This window comes from Rana temporaria, chromosome 4 (genome assembly GCF_905171775.1).
Source record: "Rana temporaria chromosome 4, aRanTem1.1, whole genome shotgun sequence".
Lineage (NCBI taxonomy): Eukaryota > Metazoa > Chordata > Amphibia > Anura > Ranidae > Rana > Rana temporaria.
Window position 1 is genome coordinate 40,687,480 of NC_053492.1, and position 14,820 is coordinate 40,702,299.

Genomic DNA, 14,820 nt, shown 5'->3' on the forward strand with positions numbered 1-14,820 from the left:
GTGACACCTCATGCTGTTCATGTATAATATGTTAAAATTCCAATAAACATATTTTCAACTCTAAAGATGACCTCTGCAAAGTATGTGGAGTTCCCGACTGACCACTTCCTTCCCAGGTACAGAAGGAAGAACTATGCTTTCCATAATAAAATCATCTTCATGCATGACAATGCACTATCTCATGCTGCAAAGAATACCTCTGCATCAATGGCTGCTATGGGGATTAAAGGAGAGAAAGTCATGGTGTGGCCTCCATCCTCCCCTGACTTCAATCCTATTGAGAACCTTTGGAGCATCCTCAAGCAAAAGATCTATGAGGGTGGGAGGCAGTTTACATCCAAACAGCAGCTCTGGGAGGCTATTCTGACATCATGCAAACAAATTCAAGCAGAAACTGTCCAAAAACTCACAAGTTCAATGGATGCAAGACTTGTGAAGCTGCTATAAAATAAGGGGTCCTATGTTAATCTGTAACGTGACCTGTTAAAATGTTTAAAATTGTTAAAATGTTGTTCAAAGTTTGATTGAAATAGCTTTTGATTTCAGTAAATATGCTGCGAATACAATAAATGGCAATTTTCAGTTCTTTACAACCGTATAGTGATTTGAAACTTACTGTGCATAATAATTTGGAACATTAGTAATATTCCAATAATTTGGAACATTATTATTATCATTATTTTTATTAAAATGGAAATTCAACTCAGTATTAGACCTTGTAAAGCAAGAAGGCAAAAAAGAACAATTATCACAATGCTTACCTTTGGTAAAAAGTAACCTTTAAAAGTAACATCTTGTGTGGTGGCATGTGGAATGTTCAACGGTACTATGTTGCCAAAGCGCTGAACCTCATGTATAACAGCATCTGTATATGGCATCTCTTTCCGGTGCTCAATCAGAGGAACAGCAGATCCAATGACTTTATCTATTTCATCCTGGACATTCTCTGTAGTCAACAATGACAATACATCAAAAATGTGCAGTTAAAAGGTGAAAATAGACAAAATAAAGACCACTGGTAACAATATAAATACAGTATGTCATATTAAGACATGTACGAAGCCGTAATGTAATGCAGGTGGAGGACAAACTTGACGGGGTGGAAGGAACGGACAGGAGAGGAAACCATACTTTTGCTTCAATAAACCTTGATTGTGAAAAAAAAAAAAAAAAAAAAGGAGAGGAAGGGGTTAAGCAATAGAGGGGGTGTCCTAGAAAGGTCTGGTTGTACCGGATTGGAAGGAGGAGAAGTTATGAGAGGAGTGGCAGAGTCATTACAGGGAGATGAATGGGTGGGGGAAAGCAGTCGGAGTGAGAAGCGAGGTGAGAAGTCCCGCCCTCCCACCCTTTAATTAAAGTTGTTCCTATTGATGGGGTTGTAGGGTGACAGGTTGTTGAGGTTGGGTCCCTGATTTTGGTGGGAAACGGGAGATATATGAGAAACAGTGGGACCCATCTTTGGTATAGAGTGCTCCCGGTTGGTCTGGTGTTAGTCTGGATCACCAGTGATAAGTTGGTGGGTCTGTGGTCAGTTAGTGGTCCTCAAGGCGATTTTGGTGGCTGGGGACCCGATGCTAACTAAAAGATATCACAGACCCTAAAAAGTGTTAAAGAGTTAAAATGTTAAATAATTAAAATATTGAATTAATGTGTGTATATATATATATATATATATATATATATATATATATATATATATATATATATATATATATATATATATTATATACACACACACACACACACACACACATACTATACACATTAATTCAATATTTTAATTATTTAACATTTTAACTCTAACACTTTTTAGGGTCTGTGATATCTTTTAGTTATACATACACACACACACACACACACACACACACACACATACATATATAAATATATATATATATATATATATATATATATATATATATATATATATATATATATATATATATATATATATTTTGGTTGTTTGTTAAATAAAAGTCCAAATAGGCCATTTAAATCCAGCAGGTGTCTGCATTATTTGTAGGTAAAAAAGGTTATATACATGGGTGTTTAGGTGCAGCAAGTTATCTGACTGCCCTAGTCATGATGGTATATAATGTAAAGTCAAGTTTGCATATGGAACTTTTGAATAGTTCTCTAATAATGGTTAATTTGATGGTCTCCTTTCTAGCCAAAAGGCACAAACTTTTGACACAATGATTTTTGTTTTACTAAATGGAAAATCCAACATTTAAAAGCAGCTATGAAAAAATATGTTAAGTTGGCATATTTTGAGGTTTGGCCTCATATTGTTCAAGCAATTACATTTTTTTTGTTTGTTTTTTTAACAACGAACATGTTATACTTACCTGCTCTCTGCAGTTGATTTTTCAAAGGGCAGCCTGGATCCTCCTCTTCTCTGGTCCCTCTTCACTGCTCCTGGCCCCTCTTGCAGCTTGCTATGGGGGCACCTGAGCCAAGCTGCAGCTCAGTGTGTTCATTCAGATGCGGAGCTGCTGTTCGGCCCTGCTCCCTCTCTCTCCTGATTGGCTAACTGACTTTAATTGACAGTCATGGGAGCTAATGGTGCCGCTACAGTGTCTCAGGCAATCAAAAAGGAGAGTCCCGGATGGCCGAGAGCCTTGTGGACATCGCTGGATAGAGATGGGGCACAGGTAAGTATTAGGCAGTGTTGGGTAGACTGCTACACACAGAAGGCGTTTTACCATAATGCATAGAATGCCTTTACAACTCCTTTAATCTCACCTGCCTATGTCATTCTCTCCCTGTTCACATAAGTGGCAAGTATGTTTATGGTCTTTGGTTTGTCTAGAATAGGGTTAGTCAGCCCTTACTCATCATTTACTCTCCTTATATAACATCAATATATGCTTATTCAGCCTTTACGCATTACCTACTTTCCACATTTTAGGCATGCAATTCTGGGGCCCATGTTCTCCCCTGTGGTATAAGGATATCTCATTGAAACTTCTTGTGGATGCTTGACCTATAATTCAGGTTAATTTGAACTATCGTGATACAATACAGGTGGGGGTGAGTTTACTTGTCCAAAAACACACATTGTATGTAGTGTTTCATAGTCAATCAATTAATACTTTAAAACCTTGGTTTGAGAGTAACTTGGTTTGAGAGTGTTTTGCAAGACAAAAATGATCAAAGTCCAATGACATGCAAAACTGCTCCACCATCCGATAAACGGTAAATACTCTTATGCCGCGTACACACCATCACTTTATGTGATGAAAAAAAACGACACTTTCTGTGAAGTAAAAAATGACGTTTTTGAAACTTCAATTTTCAAAGACAAAGTTGCCTACACACCATCGTTTTTCTCACAATGTTCTTGCAAAGTGAGGTTACGTTCCACCACGTTTTACCATTGAAGCTTGCTTCATAAGTAGCTTCTGGGCATGCGTGGATGAAAAAACGTCTTAGAAAACGACGTTTTTTGCTACACACGGTCAATTTCTGTGAAGTAAAAAGTGCACTTTTGAAAAACGACACATAAAATTGAAGCATGCTTCAATTTTTTTTGGTCGTTTTTTACAAGACATAAAACGACGTTTTCCCCCACACACGGTCAATTAAAGTGACGTTTTTAAAAACGTCATTTTTTTTCATCACATAAAGTGATGGTGTGTACGCGGCATTACACTTAAGACGAATACAACAAGCTCGTAACACTTGACAATAACACTGGCCACTGGATACAAATCGGCTTGTTTGCAAGACAGCCAAGGTGAGAGGCTGGGGGAAACAGGGTCACTTGGATTGGAGCACTTACACACTCGGGAATTATTGTGGATGGTGGAACGTTATTGCATGATATTGGACTTCAATTATTGCACACTAAGGAAACATTGTGGATGGTGGAGCGTTTTTGCATGTCATTGGACTTTGATCATTTTTGCACAGAGACTTACATTTGCACTCTGTATATATATTTTATATTTCTGCATGAAGAAATTATCACAGTTGATTTTTTTCACTTATTATAATTTTAATCATATATATTTTTTACATTTTCTATTAATTATTTATTATAATTGTTTCACTTTTTTGGAGATGTCATATTTATTGCTAGCCGATACGTAGTGCATCACTGCATTATTGCACAGAGATTCACAGTTGCACGTTGCATTTTACTTCTGCATGAAGATAACATTTCATTTGAGCATTCACTTATTTATATATTATTTTGGAGATTACGTTTTATAGTGCTAATTTGTATGCTTGTTGGAAGTGGCAGCTGTAAAAAGGTATTCTAAAATAAATTCCAACCTTGGTAACCACATACAGTAAGCACAGTTTAGGCTGGGAGTGATGACCCAGACTCCTCAGCTTGGGTATAACTCAGAATAGGCATGGTAATTGGGTAATTCTAAGAATGAATACATGAGGATATAAAAGAAGTGCACAAAAACATTGGGCGAGTTCAGGGCTGTCTTTAATGTTGATCGGACCCTGGGCAAAAAAATTCATGCCCCCCATGCAATTTTGCTCTCCACCTTCTCTGAGACAATAAGTATCAGCTACACTTAATATTAGTTTACTGTATCAAATCAGGCAGCGATTGTGATTGGTTGCCAGAGGTTACAGCATATCATTACCACTTACTGACTGGTTGCTAGAGGTTACAGCACACATTACTTCTCACTGATTAGTTGCTAGAGGTTACAGCCCATGATTTCTTCTTGTTGATTGGTTGCTAGAGATTACTGGACAGTAATACTGCTCACTGGTTGGTTGTTAGAGGTTACAGCACATCATCTCCTCACTGCAGGGGGGCATGATATACATATGAATGCCACCTTTATTTACATATGAATGCCGATGGCCTCATCTATTTACATATGAACGCCACCGCTACTTACATATGAATGCTCCTGTTATTTACATATGAATGACGGTTATTTACACGTAAACACAGGATCTGCAGGTGAGTCATCTGTACACAACAATAGGGCAGAGCTGGGCAGCATTAGCAGCAGCACTTCACAATGAGATATCAGAACACAGCAAAGGACTAAAACTTCAAGGGGATTTAAACTGGGATAGTTGGCAAAAATGAGGCAGCTGCTTTGGGCCCCACAACAATGACAGGGTCCAGGGCAGCTGCCCCTTTTGCCCTGCCTTAAAGACGACCCGAGTGAGTTGATATGGCTAGTAAATGAGTTGTATTTGATTAAATGAAGGGTAACCAAACCAGCTATTGCCTGGTGAAATTGCACTGTAGATGTGGTCTGCTGTAAAATATTATTGTAGTCCTCTGGTGTCATATCTCTGGGTAGTGGTTTTAGGTCAAATGTATTTATTTAGAAGCTTTTCACAAATTGTTTTATATCTTTACTAAAGGACTCACCCAACAGAATATATGAGCTATAACAGAGATTTGGTTGGACAACATTAAAGACATCACCACCAGTATTCTTACTTTGAATCTCCGGATATTTCATCATTAGCAGAAGCCCCCATCTCAAAGTCGTTGAGGTCGTCTCCATACCGGCAGAGAACAGGTTGCTAATGACGACTGTTAAATTGTTATCATGGAAATATGTGGGGGATTTGGATTTCTCCTGAAAAAAAAAAAAGGAAAAAAAAAAAGTTGTTCCTTTGTGCTAGCAGAGACAACAAGGCATTATTTCATTGTATAGTTACTGTGCCACATATTTTTTTAACAGTAAAGTTACAGTTATCTGACATAAGCTTAATCCAGACTGTCACAATATGCAAATCCAGGGCATAACCAGTAAAATACCAAACTATGGGCAATCGATAGAGTGCAATATTGGAGGTACGTTGTTAAAAATAGCAATACAGTCGTGCTACGACTAAGGCTATTGCCAAAATGCATCAGCATTAATGTTGTCACTCTGATGTACCAATATACGACACTTCAAGAATTACAGTTTTGCCGGCTCTTTTTTCTGTTGCATTGGAGTGTGTTGGGACACATCGAGGCTCGGCACCAGTGAGTGGACCTGGTGTATGGATTGGGTTGTCCCTGCAGAGAGTGCTGTTACATTTATTATTTTCCATGCTTTTCCCTCAGTGTCAGAAAAACTGACTCTCTTCGGTGCACTAGTGGTAATTGACAGTGTTCTCAGTATGGAGTGTCTGGATCCTCCAAATATGTTTTTCTTAAGGCGTTGACCATAATTTCTCAATCTGTAGACAACTCCTTTTGTATAATATGATTTGTCCCTCAAAACTCTATTGATATTTTTGTTGAATAAAAGATCAAAAAAAGGACCTTGAGGTTTTAATCAAGTATATCATTGCATTTAGGGGCTAAAAATATGAATACAAGCTACTCACACAGGGGAGAACCTCTGGGAGATTCAAGGATGGAAAAGGATCTGGGGGTCCTAGAAAATCACAGGCTCAGCAATAGCAGGCAATGCCAAACTGCAGTAAGTAAGACTAGTCGACAATTAGCATGCATTAATAAGAGTATTTTACTCAAGAGATAAAACTATAATTCTACCACTTTAAAAAACTCTGGCTTGACCACATCTATAGTACTGTATACCTATACCATTCACTTCTGGTCACCAGTGCTTAGGAAGGATTTGGTTTGGTCAAAAACACACAAATGCTTATCTCTCCAGGTCTTTCAAAATTGTTATGTCTTCAAAGACATAAACAAATGTATCCTTTATATCAGGGGTGCCCAACCCTTTGAAGAGCAAGGGCCACTTAAGCAACTTGGTAACCTGTCGCGGGCCACAATGAGTGGAGTGGGTGGATGGCAGCCCACTCGGCTCTATAGAGCCCACTCTACCCTCAGCACACCAAACTTGCAGGTAATATAAGTCTGTGGCTCAGTGCAGGTAACCCACAGGTGCACTTCTCTGTACCTGTGAATCAGTTTGAAAGCAGCCCAGTAACCACTGCAGAACAGATATGCCCATATATACACACACTGTGATTTTAGTACTAAAAAAACTTACCTTTAATAACAGTATTCTATTGTATTTTATTTCATCCCCGAGCAGGAGGTCGTGGGCCACATCAGAGGGCTCCGCGGGCCACATGTACCTTTTTGCAGATCTATGGTCGCAGATTTACATGCACTGGTATGTTGTACTAAAGGCAATTTAGAATATTATATAATAAAAAGAGTTAACCTCTTGCTGCTTGATAAAGAAGGCATCAATAAGATTTCTTTGATCGTTGGCATCCAGCTGATCCTTGTACTTGGTGAAGGTTCCTGTAATGAACTGACGCATCTCAATGGCATTCCTATTCACAGTTTTATGTCCTCCTGGTAGCCAGCGCATCACAGATTGATAGGTATTGTACAGCTGGAGGGCAAATAATAAAAGGGGAAATAATGCAAATAATAGGATAATAAGAAGTATAAGAAAAATCAGTTGCTTTAAAGCTGCATTTCAGGTAAATATCAAATATTATTATTTATATTATTGTACAGGATTTATATAGCGCCAACAGTTTGTGCAGTGCTTTACAATGTATAGGGCGGGACAGTACAATTGCAATACAGTTCAATACAGAAGGAACAGGAGGGTCCTGCTCAATACACAAATTAATGCAAATCTGTACCTTTTAATACACAGTACATGATTTTTACTTTTTATTAGTCTCTTTCAATCGCCTGTACAACAAAGCTCAGATTGGTTTTAATCAAGTATAACATTGCATTCAGGGGCTAAAAATATGAATGCAAGCTACTCACTCAGGGAAGAAACTCTGGGAGATGCAATGATGGAAAAGGGATCTGGGGGTCCTAGAAAATCACAGGCTCAGCAATAGCAGGCAATGCCAAACTGCAGTAATGCTAGTAAACTATTAGCATGCATTAGTATGAGTATTTATTCAAAAGATAAAACTATAATTCTATCACTTTCCAAAACTCTGGTTCGGTCACATCTAGAGTATGCCATCCACTTCTGGTTACCAGTGCTTAGGAAGGATGTGTTGGAACTGGAGAAGGATAAGTTCACCTTTGACACTTGTTACATGTTCCACCCATATTTATCTACTCCCCACGATCCCCCCTTCCTGTGACAGCGGGCGGGGGATCTTCTCCCGCCACCCACTGCCAGAATTTAAAAACAGTGGTGTGGGCTACGCTCACGAGGCTGTGTAATTCATTCAAAGAGTTCTGTGAATGAATGAACTACATACTGTTGTCCTCTGTTCCTGATGGCTTGTAGTTCCCAATGAACTGTGACGGTGCTGGTGAGCGCTTTCATAGTCCATTGACTCTTCCTGCCATTCAGTAACTGTCTGTCTGTATTGGAGGTATGGAAAGACAGTGTACTGAGAGCCTGCAGGATCCAGGCATTGGACTCACATTCTGCTTAACAGAATGCAGAGTAAAAAAATATCAAATGCACATTTATTTTTACCTGAAAAGATGTGGATTTGTTATTTTTTGTAAAAGGTGAACTTAGCCTTTAAATGTATTTTCCCTGGAGAACAGACACTTAAGAGGAGATATGATCACAACATACAAATATTGAAATACTTTAGTCATTATATCATTGTCAGGTCATGTTGCTTGATAAGGCACGCGGCCACTCAATGAAATTGGATGAGAAGTGGTTCAAGTTTAAACTATGTAAGAGCTTCTTTACTGTTAGAGCGGTACAGATGTGGAACTTCCTTCCATAGTTGGTGGTGTCAGCAAGGAGTGTTGATATTTTCAAGAAACTTTTAAATGGGCATATTGGCAAGCACGATATACCAGGATATGGGAATTGGTAGTGACATAGACACACACAGATTGAACTGTATGGACTAGTTTCTTTATTCAACCTTACCAGCTATGTATGGGGTTAATTTACTGAGACTGGATAATGCCAAATCTGGCACAGCTCTTCATAGAAACCAAACAGATTTTAGTTATTTTTTTGTTAAAGCTTAATTGAACAAGCTGAATTTAGAAGCTGGTTGGCTACTATCCGCAGATTTTGCATTTGCCCCCGAGGGGGTCCCGACCCCCAGGTTGAGAACCACTGATTTAAAGAAACAGAAGACAGTTCAGTATATAAATCTTACACCATGGCAAGACTGAGCATAGCAAGAAGGCATAAGGTGGTCCTACAGCATCAACAAGTTCTTTCGCAAGCAGAAATTTCAAAGAAGACAAATGTTTCCACTTGTGCTGCCCAAGCTCTTCCACAAAAGCACAAAGGCCATGTTGAGTGCCAAAAACGCAGTGGTCAGCCAAGGAAACTTGAAAGGCAGATCCTGCTGACTTATTCACAGTTGAGAGATATCCTGTAGAATCATTAGCTCAATCCTGGCAGAAAACCATCGGCACCCTGGTATGCGTATCTATGAAGACCTGGAAAACGATTCTGCAGGCAACAGTAAAACGTAGTGGAGGTTCCTTGCAGGATAAGGGATGCATTTCTGCACATGAAGTTAGGAATGTAGTCAGAATTTACGTTCTCCTCAGCGCTGAAAAGTAAAGGCAGATACTGTACATATTCATTAATATCATCAGCATTCAAATCACTCCAAAATGTATTCTGGATCAAGACACTGACCCCAAAAAATGCAACAAAACTTTTGGAAGATATGATATGGACCATTCAGAACCCTGATCTCAACCATTGAGCCTGTGTGGGATTACATGAAACATAGGGATGAGTCGAAGGTTTAGTCCAAAACTTGTCTGTTAAGGCATTTAAACAAACACCCACACATTTACCAGTTCAGTGGGAGTCACGTATAAAACCAGTATTACTATGGACATTTTGAGTCCATAAAACAAGTGATGTCACTGGCCTCATTCATATACAAGCCCAGGAATTCAAGGCCATATAAGTGAAGGGGTGGTAGTGACATCACTGACCAGATATGGCAATTTCCTTGTCTTGGATGTGCCCAATTCAACAATGCCCTGAAAAGTATCATTCCTTGTTCTTGTTTAAAATTAATTGTTTATACCTGCAACTTCCAAAACATGCTATACTCTTTAAAGCATTCCTGTGGTCTATTATATGTTGCAGGGAAGATTGAGCGGATTAAAGATAGGATTTCCTCCCACAAATCTGCTATATGTAATCATTTGATTGGTGAGGCCATTGCTTGTCATTTTGTTCAAAACTTGGATTCTTTTTCATAGCTTTGTTGTTTTGGATCATGTTTCCCATTTAAGAACAGGTGGTAACCGTGAGAAATCATTGTCAAGGAACTAATCAATGTGGATAAAGCAATTGGAGAACTTGGTGTTGCATGGCCCCAATGGGGAATATGATCTAAAACCTTTGTTATAATGTTTTTGGTATTATTTTGCTTACTTTTTCAATTCTCGCAGGTGTTCCAGGTATGTGTTTTTAATGTTATAACTTGTCGCACTTTAATTGATTAATGATTATTTTTGTACAGGTAACATTTAATTTGTTTGTCTTATGGGTGGACCTATTTTAATTATCCTTTCCTAATTGTTTCCTCTCATGGGATAAATCCTAAGAAAATGTGCCTTTTAGTAAAACTGTCACTATGGTGCTAGATTAATAATGTATTTTTGGCAACATAGAGTCATGTGAATGTTTTTGTTTATTATTGTATTGTGTGGTGGTCATTGAGTTTTATAGTTTAAACTAGGGTCTCCAAACAAAGGGCTGCTTTATGGACACATGCATTCGTTTTGGTCCGGATGCATTTGTCTGAATTTCGGGTATTTGCGTTATCATTTTAACAAACGAAAATGAACGCGCAGAATCCAAAATATCCAACATAAAAAAAATGCTTTATTTTAGTTTTCGTTGCTACAACAGTTCGATATAGATAGGAGATCCAACATGATGCTGACAATAGCAATCTGTGTCTAACTAACCTGTGGTCGAATGTGCCTAACCTTAACTCTATTAGTCCACGATAATTCTACATAGAGAGAAAAGAGTTGACATAGAGAGAAAAGATTTGAGATTATAGAGACAGTGTTGGGGTAGACCATTCGACATGAACAATGAAGATTCGACGAAGCAGCGAAAAACCATACAAATGTTGAATCTGTCATTGAAGGCTTATGGTGTCTGTCGAAAGTTCTAAGAAGATTCGACAAGCAATTAAACTGTACAACGCCGCCATGGTACTTTTCCGGTCTAATGCTCGGCCCATAGGCTATAGAAACATTTAAATGTTGGTTGACTAGAAATAGTAATTTATAAATATAATTACTACTAGTGTCATACAACATTAGAATTCTTCTATAGCTTGTAGGCAGAACATTCGACCAGAAATGTATGATTGCGGCATTGTACAGTTTAGCTGCTCTGTCGAATATTCTTAGAACATTTGACAGACACTATAAGCCTTCAATGACAGATTGGACCTTAATTAAAGCGGAGGTTCCGCCGAAATACTGCAGCTGCTGACTTTTAAAATATGGACACTTACCCGTCCAGCGTGGCCGCAATGTTGGCAGCTGAAGGTCGAGCAATCACTCGTCCCTCGGCTGTACCCGCTGCCATTCTTGGTGAGGGAATTGGGAAGTGAAGCATTGCGGCTTCTCTGCCCGGTTCCCTACTGCGCAGTAGGGACTGTCACTGGTCCCTGCTTTCTCCTGGGAACAGAGTGTTTCCCAGAAGACAGCGGGGCGTGTGGGTAGGGGCGTGACTACCGCCGACTGTACAGTAGGTGACCACGATATTGTGTCAATCTCGCTCCCTTTCTCGGCGAGATTGACCACCTACGAGCCCCATTGCGGGAGCCAGCGCCGAGCTGGCTTGCCGCGATGGAGACAAAGCCGTCATAGAAGCGACGGGAGATCCGACTTGGATTCCCGCCAATTCTACACGTGTGCGGCGTTTGTTATGAATCCTGAGGGGGAACTCCCCGCCGGATTTTAAATAAAAATCCGGCATGGGTTCCCCCCTCAGGAGCATACCGGGCCCTTAGGTCTGGTATGGGTTGTAAGGAGACCCCCCTACAATCCATACCAGACCCGTATCCAAAGCACGCTACCCGGCCGGCCAGGAAAGGAGTGGGGACGAGCGAGCGCCCCCCCCTCCTGAGCCGTACCAGGCTGCATGCCCTCAACATGGGGGGGTTGGGTGCTCTGGTGCAGGGGGGCGCACTATGACCCCCCCACCCCAGAGCACCCTGTCCCCATGTTGATGAGGACAGGGCACCTTCCCGACAACCCTGGCCGTTGGTTGTCGGGGTATGTGGGCGGGAGGCTTATCGGAATCTGGGAGCCCCCTTTAATAAGGGGGCCCCCAGATACCGGCCCCCCACCCTAAGTGAATGGATATGGGGTACATCGTACCCCTACCCATTCACCTGGAGGAAAAATGTTAAAGTTAATAAACACGACAAAAGGGTTTTTAAAATAATTTATTAGTCTGCTCCGGCACCCCCTGTCTTCTTTAGCTCTTTCTGCAGGGGGGCTTCTTCTTTTATGTCTTCGGGTGGGGGCCGCTCTTCTTCGTCGCCATCTGGTTCTCTTCCACCGTCGGGGGGGTCGCTTTTATAAAAGCGCCCACCCCCCGGCGGGTTTCCTCCGACGTCTTCGGCGGGGGGTGGTGTGCTTCTCAGGGGGGGCTTCTTCCGCTATCCGGGGAGTCTTCTCCGCTATCCGGGGGGTCTTCTCCACTCTCCGGGGGTCTTCTTCTATGTTCGCCGCTCTCCGCTGTTGACTCGGCGCACCCCGGTTCTTCCTCCCACTGTCCGGTGCCTTCTCCTTCAGGGCTGAACGTCTTCTTCTTCTGTGCTGTGACGTCTTCTTCTTCTCTTCTCTTCTTCAGCCTTCTCCCGATGTTGACACGTCGCCTCTTCTCGCTGCAATGACAGGTGCGTGGTTTGCATCTGACTTATATAGGCCTCACAGTCCCATCATGCTCTGGTACCTACCCATGTGATACCTACCCATGTGGGTAGGTAGGTATCCACGTGGGTAGGTACCTTAATGCACCTTCTGTCTGTTTTTGACGTATTCTATGTAATAAAATGTATATCCTTTAAGTAAAATTGTATTTTTCATGTACTTGGGCACCGTTATAACCACTAAACAACATCTCTTTGCATCTATTCTACCAATAAAAGGTATGAGGTGCCGGATCTTATGAGGTCACTCAACTCAAACCCCTCCACATCAAGGAGTGGAGTTTATTGAGCAGGAGCAGGTGATATACTGTGTCAAAGGCAGTGGGAAGGTATAATGCTGCGCACACACGATCGGAAATTCCGACAAGAAAAGTTTAATGAGAGCTTTTGGTCGGAAATTCCGACCGTGTGTAGGCTCCATCTGACTTTTACTGTCGGAATTTCGAACAGCAAAAATTTGAGAGCTGGTTCTCAATTTTTCCGTCAAGAAAGGTTCTTGTTGGAAATTCCGAACCTCTGTATGCAATTCCAACACGCAAAAAAACATGCATGCTCAGAATCAATTTGACGCATGCTCGGAATCATTGAACTTAATTTTTCTCGGCTTGTTGTAGTGTTGTACGTCACCACGTTCTTGACAGTCAGCATTTTGTGTGACCGTGTGTATGCAACACAAGTTTGAGCCAACATTCCGCCGGAAAAAAATCCACTGTTTCCTTGTCGAAATTTTCAATTGTGTGTATGCGGCATAAGAGTTTGAGTATGGAGTAATGCCCATTGGTCTTAGCAGTCAGCAGGTCATTACTGTGTTTTAGTAGAGCAGTTTCAGTGGAATGTTGTGGGCAGAAGCCAGACTGTAGGAGATTGAGAAGGTTGTTGTCAGTGAGGTAGCAACTCATACAGTTGTGTACAAGGCATTCAGGAAGCTTGGAGGTAGGGAGATGGGTCTTAATTTATTCAAACAGGTGGGGTCCAGTGAGGAGAGGATTTTTTAAATATGGGGGTAACCAGTGCATGTTTGAATTGGGAGAAAAGATGCTGGTGGAAAGGAAGATGTGTGTTAGAGAGTTTAGGATAGAGTAGGAAGAAGGCCTTAGTAATTATAAGGGGACAGGGTCCAAGATACAGGTGGCAAGGTGTGCCTCGGAAAGGAGTTTGACCCTGTTGCCACGAGAAAGTTGCCAAAGGAGAAGAGTGTGGTGTTGGACCTAGTATGTTGTTTGGAGTATATACTCTGCCATCACTACTTACCCTGCCACAGTTTATTGTTCCTATTCCAAGCTGGCAAACACAAGATTACACACTCAATTAAGGTTTCTACTGCACCCAGATAGACTCACTTTTCCTAGTACTTTAAAAAGGGGCACCAAATAGAAAATAGGAGTGTCATGCAATCCCTATTGCTCAAATACCTACAGCCTCACTTCCCAGTCTGACTGTGCTAGAAAATCTTAGTTAAATGAAAAGCTGATGGGGGGGGGGGGGTGGTCAGGCTTGCCTAATCTTGAATTATATCATACAGTGGCTGTCCTTAGTAGAGTCTTAGCATAATGCCAATTGCAAACTCTGGGTTCATTTGGAACATGACACAACACACCACTATTCTAACTTCCATGGATTCACCCAACCCACCTGGCTACCTTCATCTATGCCAACACCATTGACAGCATCACTTTTTAAAATATCTGGCAATTAGAAAAAAAGGACAACGTCTCTTCGTGCCCTGGCCCAATGATTCCAATCATGGGAAACTCAGAGTTTTCCCTAAAAACGCAGAGATTTTTTTATAATAGTTGAATTCAGGACCTTCACTTATACAACAGCCCATTGGTCCAAATGGAATCAAAGCCCTGCGTGAGACTACAAACTTGACTTTACCATGCCAATGACAACGGCTTCACTACTTTCAACTTTGTAATTTTTACAAAAGCACTCACAAAGACAAATCAACTTCATAGGAACCTGACCCCAATAGAGGACTTGTGTCTCTCCAACACAGATTACCCCCATGTC

The 14,820-nt window shown here is 40.9% G+C and overlaps 1 protein-coding gene across 2 annotated transcripts in view; it reads right to left on the reverse strand.

The window, feature by feature from the left end:
* Window positions 1–14,820, reverse strand: part of LOC120936163 (cytochrome P450 2K1-like) — a 99,402-nt gene that overhangs the window by 9,658 nt on the left and 74,924 nt on the right. For both annotated transcript variants that reach the window (XM_040348314.1, XM_040348315.1), the window contains 3 exons: window positions 7,131–7,307; window positions 5,435–5,576; window positions 762–946 (listed from right to left, as the gene is read on the reverse strand). In XM_040348314.1, the coding sequence (XP_040204248.1) occupies window positions 762–946; window positions 5,435–5,576; window positions 7,131–7,307 (504 nt within the window). The remainder of the gene's footprint in view (window positions 1–761; window positions 947–5,434; window positions 5,577–7,130; window positions 7,308–14,820) is intronic.